The sequence below is a fragment of the Chelonoidis abingdonii genome, chromosome 2, assembly GCF_003597395.2.
Source record: "Chelonoidis abingdonii isolate Lonesome George chromosome 2, CheloAbing_2.0, whole genome shotgun sequence".
NCBI classification, from domain to species: Eukaryota; Metazoa; Chordata; order Testudines; family Testudinidae; genus Chelonoidis; species Chelonoidis abingdonii.
The window spans coordinates 297,812,291-297,822,854 of NC_133770.1; the positions used below are offsets into that span (position 1 = coordinate 297,812,291).

At 50.8% G+C, this 10,564-nt stretch overlaps 1 protein-coding gene across 1 annotated transcript; it reads left to right on the forward strand.

The window, feature by feature from the left end:
- Positions 1–1,063: 1,063 nt before the first annotated feature.
- LOC116815138 (prostate stem cell antigen-like) lies at positions 1,064–9,515 on the forward strand. Its single transcript, XM_032763226.2, has 3 exons — positions 1,064–1,133; positions 4,411–4,518; positions 9,301–9,515. The coding sequence occupies exons 1-3, from the start codon at positions 1,082–1,084 to the stop codon at positions 9,513–9,515; spliced, it is 375 nt and encodes a 124-aa protein (XP_032619117.2). The 5' UTR covers positions 1,064–1,081.
- The last annotated feature ends 1,049 nt before the right edge of the window (positions 9,516–10,564 follow it).

Here is a 10,564-nt window from a genome sequence, read left to right on the forward strand (position 1 = left end):
TAAGTGGCCTCCTAAGGTCCTCTCTAACTCTGATATTCTATGGTCAGTCTGCCATTGTGATATCAGAGCAATCCTCCCCTCTACAGGGTCTCTACCATCCCTTCTCCTCTCCTTCAACAACAGGGAGTTTATCCTTCCTTCCTGTTAGGGTGATCAGATGCCCCATTTTTATAGAGACAGTCCCAATATTTGGGGCTTTTTCTTATATAGGCTCCTATTACCCCTTCACCCCATCCTTATTTTTCACACTTGCTGTCTGGTCTCCCTACTTCCTGTTGGCTGCTGGTGAGGTTGGGGGGGTCTTTGCCACCCTGTTTAATTGGCCGAGTGTCCTGAGAACCATATTCTCCTCTCAGTGAGTCCCCCATTTAGTATTCAGGGGGCTAGAAGTTCTCCTGTCTTTCTTCCCAGTGAGAACCACCATACCGTCATACATGGAGGTCACCTATTCTCTGAGACTGGGCACTGGCCACATGTGGCGAAACCAGAGACCCCAGGAATTGCCCCCTAGGAAACGTGAATGAAATTTCATTCCCCTCCAGTGTTCTGCAAAGAGCCCGGGAGACAGCTTGCATCATGCACGTGGGTTTAGAGAGGTGTGACTCTGAGCTACTGTGGAGGCATCTGGAAAATTCATTAAAGAATGAGCCTGTGTTTAATTTAAAGCCTGTGTCCCTGGTTATGTTGGGTGTAGCACTTGCAGATTAGTCACACCTGAGCAGCAAAAATCTCGCCAGCCCAGGGAAGGGTCACAAAGAGAGGGCCATCCTTGATTGTAGGTGCTTTGTTTTTCTCCATTGAGGCGTGAACCATTTGCCCAAGCACGCTGGACAATGAGGAAATGAGCGGTGATGCGGAAGGAAGAATCAGAGAGCACAGCATGATGGGGACAGGTAGACAGAGGAGGGGCATTTATCACAAATATCAGTGCCATGACTCAAAGAACCAGCTGGACCTGAAATGACTGATTTACTAGTGAAACCACCCAGCCCCTTGCGATTGATGAGATAACTGAAATGGGCTATAAAGCACCCCAGGAGGAGGTGTCCTGTATTCTCTGTGCTTGGCTCATCCTCCGAACATGAAGGCTTTTCTAGTCGTCCTGCTGGCTGCCGTCCTGTGCACAGAGCCAGGTAAGACATCCAGGAGATTCCTCCGTACCCCAACCCATCTCCTTACCAGCAAGATAAACGGCTCTGGGAGTAGCTGGAGAGATCTTTAGGATGTGTTTGCAGCAAAGAAAGAACTACTGAAGTCACTGGCTCCGGCTCCAAATATAGTGTATTGGCATTCTCCTGGACCATTTGATGGTTGATCACTTGATGATTACCTGCCCAGTTCATTCTCTCTGAAGCACCTGGCATTGGCCACTGTCGCAAGACAGGATACTGCGATAGATGGACATTGGTCTGACTCTGTGTGGCTGTTCTTATGTTCTTATGGACAGCAGACCGGTCCGTATGAGGATAAAGATGGTCCTCTGCATTCCTGATGGGAGTTTATGTGCTTGAGATTTGATATGAGTGCTGATATCTATCTATCTGTCTATCTATCTATCTACACTCCCTCCATTACCCCGGGTTGAATACCTGGCTACCTTTCTAATTTTTTTTTTATGACTTTCCCCTGCCACATACTACAGGAGGTTTCCGTTTACTGGCAGGTTTTCTTACTGCTTGGAGCGGTGTTGCTTTGGAAATCAGTGAGATGCCTCAGGGGCTTATTGACAGAGGGACTTTAGAGAAGAGTAACAGAATGAATGGGAAGGAAAAACTAGACTGTCTAGCTTCTCCAAGTCATAGCCAAAGGGGGCAGGTGATGTGCCTGCAGAGATGTGTGGGAGAGGAATGATTTAAGATGGCACAAGAGGATCTGGCTGAGAATATGGAGATGGAATAAGAAAGGGAAAATTTAGGCTGAAAAGCTGGAAAAAGCATCCTGCCAGAGTTCTTGGGCTGTGGAACAGCCTCCCAAGGGAATGGGTGTTAGGCAAATGATTTGGGTCTTTTATAAGCATTTGGGATAATACACTAGAAAATGTTCAATAAGAACCACCCTGCCATTCTGGGTGATGAACTGGGCAATCTAACAGAGCATGTGCAATTCTACAGCTCCGCACTCTGGAGCCTTTGTTACAGCTGGAGAGACATGGGAGTCTGAGCACACTGGGGCAGTCTTTGGTTTATTTGTTTGTGCAGCTGCTAGCGCACTGGTGCTCTGATCCTGACAGGAGCCAGTCTGCGCTCCGGCCACATTGTTATTAATAATCATCCTCATGCCACGAGCCCTGCTGAAGGAACCCACTCTGCACTGCATAGTGTCAGGCCTGGATGTTGCCCTAGATCTGGGAACTCTGATCCCTTTGATCTGAGCCTGTGAACTAAAGGAACCAGTGCAAAGTTGGCATGAGATTAGATCAGCTTCCTGGATTCATTTTATCCTGGAGGGCATCTCCTTAGCCCTGCGTATAATTGACACCCTCTTCCCACCACACACACAGAAGAACCATTACAGGTGATGGAGCTTGAGAAACCCACTTGGCATGGGTGGGGAGGGGGAATGAATTCCCATCTCAGATCCCATGGGGACAGCTGCACCCAAGGGGTTATGGACCCCCCAGAGAAGGCCACATGGGAGTTCCACCTAAGGAGCTGGCTGAATCAATGTATCTCCCCAGGCACCCGGGGTATGCCCCAGCTAGCCAGCCTCGCCTGGGAGCAGGAAGAACTTTATGCCGCTGGGCTTCCCCTCCACTCGTGGTTGTGCTGGTGAATCAAAGCCAAGACTGGGAAGGGAAGCTGCATAATGGAACTTCCCTGAAATTCTGTACTCAGAGAGGAAGGATGGTCTGGTGGTGAGGGTGCTAGACCTGCGTTCAATGTTGTGCTCTGCTACAGGCATGCTGCACATCACCTGGCCTCTCTGTGCCACCGCTCCCCATCTGTAAAAGGGAGATAATGGGGTGCTGTCAGGGCAAGTGTGTTAGAGGTTACAAGGTGCTCAGATACTGTGCTAGAGGGGACCAGATAAGTGCCTGAGCTAGATCAAGATGGAGGCAGTGAGCTAAACCCACAAGAGTTTGTGCATATAGACTTTAGCAGGGTTAGATTTAGGGGCAGGCGACCACCTGGGGTTCGGGGCTCTGGGCTTGGGGTGCTGTTTTTGTTGTTAGCAACAAAAGGGAAAATAGAAAGTTTGCAGTAAAATGTTTCAGGTATTCCATATATGGTCTCATTTTTCACTAACCTCCTAGAAAGTTCTGGACCTTTGTAGAATCTCGTGGAACCTTCCAGATTTTCAGAGAACTAAGTTTTCCTTGGACTTCCTAGAATGTTGTCACCACGCCCTCATGGGTATATAAGGGGCAGGGCGCTGCCAGTCAGTCAGCGAGATGGGCTACCAATGCTCAAAAAAATAAACTATTCAAAAGTTTAACAAATGGTGGGCGGGCTGGGGCTGGTAAAGTGGAAGCTCCAGCCTTCTAGCTCCCCATTGAGAGTAAAGCAGGTATGTTAATTGCAAGTCCTCACGTTGAACACACCTGCTGTGCTGTTGGGAATTTGATAGAAAATCAGGCACTTCTCCTCCCAACACTTCTGGGAGGTAGGTAAGCAATTCCAGCCAGCGTAGTGCTGAACAACCAGGTACAACGCAAGTGGGTTTTTTTAGGCACCTAACTCCCATCAATAGGTACCTAAGCATCACTGAGGATCTGAGCTTTAAACTGCGAATGTCTTCGCTTGTGTCATTGCCTTTGTTCGGTGCACTTCACTGTGCTGTGGAAATGTACAGCGTTGCGTCACGCTGCCCCAGGGCCTTCACACACGCCCGGGCATATGAACCCTTTAAATTAACCCAGGACCACTCTACCCACCGGGATTCATTTCCAGAGGGAGATCAGTATGTACAGACTCTGTCCTCCAGGGGATTGCCAGAGAGCCAGTGTCACAAGTCACAACCCTGTCACACGAACATTGGATCAGCCTTTTGGGCTTTCCTCCATCCATCCCTGTTAAATTAAACATTGATGTCCGATTGTAAATTACTACCATAGCTCTCGGGGGCTCCAATCAGGAGCGGAATGCCACGGTGCTCAGTGTTAGCCAACATTTTGGAAGAAATGGTCCATGTTCTCATTTACCAATAATCATCATCAGCATTAATAAACCGTTCTCTCCTTGATAGTCCTTATTCCTCAAACTATTTAGAGGGAACCTGCCCCAACTCCTCCAAAAATTGCCCATCTCCTGCCCTCTTCCTACATATGACTGTCTGGGGTGTGACCCACGGTAAAAATGGAAGGAGGGTCTTTTAACCCACGGTTGACACTTCAATCACCCTGTCTGCTTGGTAGTGCGCACGAGATTCCCCGTATTGCATTCCCTTCTAACCCCTCTTCCTCTTCTGCAGCTGGTTCTTTGATATGTTACACGTGCAAGACGCAGCTCCGCAACTCCAACTGTCAGACGGCGACGACGTGTGCCAACAACTCACAAGTGTGCAAGACGGATGTGATCAGTAAGGCAAAGTCCCAGTTTGGTATCAGACACTGAAGGGGCTAACACAGAGACATCCCCCTAGGATGTGCGAACAGGTCCCCTTCCATTGCAGCCTTTCTGAGATTCCTGTCCAGGGGCTGGGTCTCTTAAAGGCACGCTGCACTACAGGAGGAGAAATGCTGACTCGGAATGAGTGGGGGCAAAAGGCTTTCACTTTATTCATGAAAGGCAGAAAGCTAACAGTGAAGCGTAGTGCTTATGGCGTACACTGCTTTCCTGCCGCAGCCTCTCTGCAGAAACCACTTCTTGCCCAGTGCCCAGAAGAAGAGGGTGGTGTTACATTTATATTGTAAAACCCAACCCATTAGGGTGTACCCCGCTTTACCCATCTAGAAGTCTCTGAGCCAGATCCTCCGCTGGCATAAATCAGCACTGCTCCATTGACGTCAATGTGTAGGGAGCCCAGAGACACTGAAAGCAATTCTAGCTTTAGAAATTACCCACTGGAGGAACGCTAATATCTTCTGTTAACTCTTTCTTTCACACAAAACTTCCTCGGGTTAGACAGGAAGGCTGTATGGTTTAGTGGTTAGAACAGGGACACTGGGAACCAGGACTCATTAGTTCTGTATTGCTGGCTCTTCTGTTAAGTCATCAGGCCAGATTTGGTAGTGAGGACTTCACTCAGAGCTGGTCTACAGTGAGAGCTTACATCAGCCTAGTTACATCTCTTGAGCGTGTGAAAACACTACGCCTCTGACCACATGCACGGGAACTAGGGGTGCCACAGGTGCCACAGCATCCCCAGGTTTAAAAGTTTGCTGGTGCTGTCAGAAAGAAGCAAGCTTTATTTTACACTTTTTGAAAATCCCAGAGCTGTGCTGCATCCATGTGGTGTGAGCAGGAATTGCGCTTTTCCACATTGCTTTTGAAGACATATAGTTTACAGCTTTCAGCACCCCTACTATAAAAAGGGTCCCAGTGCCTCTGGGAGATGTAGCTATACCGATCTAAGCCCTAATGTAGACAGCGCTAGGCTGATGGAAGAATTCTTCCAGCAACCTAGCCACCACCTCTCAGGAGGTAGATTAACTACAGTGACAGATGAATTTGTCGTGTCGGTGTAGGCAATGGCTTCACTGTCACCTTGTCTACATTAGAACTTACTTTGGTATAACTTATGTCTTTTTGGGGTGTAAATAATCCACATCCCTGAGCGATGTAGACAGCACTGTGTCAGCGGGAGACCGTCTCACGCCAACATAGCTACCACCTCTTGCAGGGGGTGGACTCATGAAGAGCTCTCTCCCTTTGGCTTCAAGCCTCTTCATCAGAAGCCCTACGGTGGTGAGGCTGCAGCGGGCACCTGCGCGGCTATAAGAGCTGTAGTGTAGCTGTAGCCTTATCTCCCCGACATTATCTTAAACTCTCTTAGACCCACTTTCACTAACGCACCTATGTGCAAGGAAGTCTGAGCTTTTGTAACTTACACACTGAAGGGCCAAGAAAAAGTTTGTTATAGCAGTTTATAGTGTCTAGCTCTAAATTTGATCCCCTGTGTGCAGGGCCGGCTTTAGGACGTGTAGGGCCCAATTCGAACATTTTCAGCGGGGTCCTGGCAGGGATGACTTAGAAAAAAAAAAACGTAAAAAAAAGCCTTTCATTTCTTAGCAACAAATTCCCTACAAAAAGCTCTCATTTAAGGGATGTGCCACAATATATATTTTTTGTACCAATAGGGTTACCATACATCCGTATTTTCCCAGGAGGAATTTTTAAAGTTTAAAAACTCCTCCCAGATGGCAATTTAAATACCAACAAACCTGATATGTCTGGGAAAATACAGATATATGTTAACCCGACCTAAAGTTCTTTTTTAAAAAGATGGGCCTGAACTAGAAATGATCTCCATTTCACATGTGTGGGTCCCTGCCACTCCTTGGGGGTGTGCTGGAGTGACCAGATGTCTCAATTTTATAGGGACAATCCCAATTTTTCGGTCTTTTTCTTATATAGATCCTATTACCCCCCCACCCCCATCCCAATTTGTCACATTTGCTGTCTGGTCACCCTAGGGTGTGCACATGTGTGGGTTCCAGCTGCTCCCTGCCCCCCTCATTGAAGCAGGGTTACTGCCTTGGGAACTGCAGGGCACCAGTGGACATGGGGCTGGCTAGAGGCAGGGCAGAGGCTGACTGGAGGTAGAGTCTGGCTGCAGGCAGGGCAAGGAATGCGGGGCTGGCTGGCAACAGAGGGGTGTGGGGTGGGCTGGCTGGCTTCAGGCAGGGCCACAGGGGTTGGCAGGGCTGGAGACAGAGGAGTGCAGGACTGGCTGGCTTCAGGCAGTGGGGTGCAGCAGGGGTTGGCTGAAGACAGGGCAGGGAGTGCAGGGCTGGTGCTGGCAGGGGGGTGCAGCAGGGGCTGGTTGCAGGCAGGAGGTGCAGCAGAGGCAGCTGGAGCCCTGGACTTTAAATAGCCCCCAGAGCCCCTGCTGGGAGCCCCAGGCCCTTTAAATTGCCCCCTGGGGAAGCCGTGCCGGTACAGCGGACAGGCTCTTGCTGGTATGCCATACTGGGGTTTGGACGTGGGGCCCTCTTGGGGTGGGGCCCGATTCAGGGGAATTGGTTGAATTGGCCTAAAGCCGGCCCTGCCTGTGTGTCTCTGGGCAAATTGCTTTAGCCCCTGTATTACTCCACTCTCCCATCTGTAAAATGGGGATACCAAGACTCCATTAACTCACAGGGATGTTGTGATGCTAGACGTGTTTACAACAGAGGAGTGGGACTGTCCCAGGCTCTGTGATTGTTCAGTGCTTGCCACAACGGGGCGCCGAACCCTGCACGGGGTCTCTGGAGTTATAATAAAAATGCTTTGAAATCCTTGGCTAAGTGTGCTACAGAAAGGCAAAGGGTTTGTTATACTATGATTCAAGCAAACACGCCCAATTAAACGAGATTTTTTTTACAAGCCAGTTCTCCCAAGAAATGCAGCCTGCTTTATGTTCTTTCCCTTCTCTTTGTCACTCCTTTGCTTAGGCTCCTTCTAGTGGTCGCAGTTATGAACTGCCTCGGCTGATTCAATTCATTGAGAATTGGCTGTGGTCAGGGCCGGCTCCAGGATTTTTGCCGCCTCAAGCAGCAAAAAGAAAAAGAAAAAGAAAAGCCGCGATCACAATCAGTTCTGTCGCTGCCGCTTCAGTCTTCAGTGGCAATTCAGTGGCTGGTCCTTCGCTCCGAGAAGGAGTGAGGGACCCGCTGCCGAATTGCCGCCCCCCACCGTTCCCCGCCCCAAGCAGCTGCTTGCTGGGCTGGTGCCTGGAGCCGGCCCTGGCTGTGGTAGTGTTTTAGAATTAGGATTACCAGATAGCAACTGTGAAAAAATGGGGCAGGGAGTGTGTGGTAATAGGCGCCTATATATGAAAAAGGCCCAAAAAACAGGACTGTCCCTTTAAAAAGAAGACAGATGGTTGCCCTATTTAGAATCCCCCGCGCAGGGGTTCCCAAACTTTTGACTAAGGTGACCTACCAACTGCATGTTTTCTCTTTTGGGGAACCCACCATTACAGAGAGAGAGAAAGAAACACAAAATCAAGTGATTTCCACACTGCTAGCACTCCTCCTCAGCTCCCTGCTGCCGCTTTCCTTCTCCTCCCTAGACCAGCCCAACTCCCCAAGCCCTCTGCTCAGCTCCCCCTAGCCCTCCTGCTCTCAATCTCTGAACAACTTGTGCAGTGGGGGGACTGAGAGCCATTAAACCAAACTGGTAAACCCTGGACATGATGGAAACCACTTCAAGCCGAGGGGGGCGGCGGCTCCCCCTCACCCCTGCTCACACCCCTAGTTCTAGCACCGATGCCTAGGGTGACCAGATGTCCCAATTTTATAGGGACAGACTCGATTTGGGGTCTTTTTCTTATATAGACTCTTATTGCTCCCTGTCCCGATTTTTCACACTTGCTGTCTGGTCACCCTGCTGTGGCTCTTGGGAATACGGCCCTATAGCAGGGCTCCTGCTCCAGCCCTGTAGTTCAGGCCGTAAGTGAGAGCGGAAGACAGGCTACAAGGGAACAGAACAACCATCCAGGCTGTTTCTGTCCTGGGAGAGATTAGTCTCACCCTCTTCAAGATCCTTTTATATCTGTGGGAGAGGGGAGGGGCTAACAGAACAGCCCCCACCACGGAGCCACCTCCCAGCATGGGGTCCCCACAATCCCAGTCTTCCCCTCCGTCAAGGCAAGAAGAGCACCCTGTCTCCATCCCAGCTCCCCTCCTGGGCCAGGCCCCCAAGTCCCATATTCTAGTCTGCCTGGAAGAGAGCATGATCCTGCCCCCTATGCACCCCGCTGCAGCAGCTCCTGTCCCAGGGGCTGGGCCTGGCTTCCAGCTCCAGGCATTGCAAACTGGTGCATGAGGGCTTCCGTGCTGGCAGGTTTGGCCCAGCCACCCCTCTGTCACCGGGCCCCCAAACCTAAGTGGTGCTGCAGCCCCAGGGACCAAGTCGCAGTGCCACTCACTCAGGTTTGGCCTGGTGCCTTCTCCATCATAACAGATGGGACAGCTGGGCCAAACCCAAGTAGTGGTGTAATGCCGTGCACCAGGTCGCACCACCACTCGGGCCGAGGGGCCTCTCAGGTAGGGGGCCCCCACCTCCTTCTGGGTGACCCTGGTGGAGGGGACGGGTACTTCTGGGGCATGCACAGGGCAGGGATTGATGTAGGAGGGAGAGGCAGTGAAAGGCAACCCACTTAAACCCTTTCCACGGCCCCCCCTCCCAAAATGAAACCCTTTTGTCTTCCTTCCAGACGTCGTGGGCCTTTTCAATGTCATCAACAAGGAGTGCGCTACGTCATGTGAGCCGCGCTACCAGGACTTCACCGTGGGAAATCAGAACATTTCCTGCTGCAGTACCGACCTCTGCAACCACAACGGGGCGGGCAGCGTGAGCAGCAGCTACGCCACCATGGCAGCAGGGCTTACCGCCAGCGTCCTCTGCGTCCTTCTGAGGAACGGGCTGTGAGGCGTGGGGAGGAGGCCTTCGGCCTGACAAAATCCTGGCGCTTTCCCACTGCAGCTAGGATGCTAACCACTGGCCCCAGCTTCACGCTTAGCTCTCTCTTGCATGCTTATAGCTGGCTGCCGATGCCTCCCTGGCAAGAGCTTCGTTCCTCTGTTAATTAAGAAGAAGAAAAAGTGTGTGTGTGCGCGCGCGCCTCTAAGAAGGACGCACTGCTCAGCTGCTGCATTTGTTGCTCCATCAAGTGCACATCCGTGCATGTGTGTTTGTGCGCCAGAGACACTGATTTTGGCAGACACACATGCTGTGTCACTGTTGTCGGGAGCATGTGTGTTATGTGAGATACCCTTTACTGTTGTACAGCAAAGCAGAAGGCATGAGCTGGACATACAAGACAGCTGGAGTCCTGGCCCATGACTCTGGTTCCTAGGTGTGGCCGCTGCACAAATAATAAATGATAACAATAAACAGGGGAAGCCTTAGCGTGTTTTGGGGCCCCGGTACCATGCACACCGTGTCTAATCAGCTTCTCAGCTGTCCCACTAGGCAAAGAAAGACCTACGCTTGTCAGCAGCCCGCCAGCCGTGATTTCTTGTTAACTCCTTCCATGCTGCTCTCTTTCCCCGACCCAGGCCAGGCCCCTGGAGACATTTTCACCTAGAGTCACCCCAGCACTAGGACTGTCTGCAGTTGTTCCCCTTGTCTGCTGTTCTGAGTGGTAGTAGCACCCTCTGAAGCCACCCTCCCTTGTGGTCTTTGGTTCTCTCTCACTATGTATCCTCCAGGCTACTCCCTGGTACACGTCTGAAGGCGGAGACGGGAACAAGCTTTGCTGCATGGCTAATGAGGTGTTTCCCTTGAAGCACAAGGAAGAATAGAGAGATTCAACAAGCAGGTGCATATTTTCCAGCCCAGCTGCTTGTTTTCTGAGACACAAACACACACGCCCAATACCACCGGCGAGCTCCAGGGGGAGGAGAAGCCAGGGCTGGAAAATCACTAACAGAACCCATAGAAGGGGAGATACAGAGACTTGTCTGGATGGACTCTGT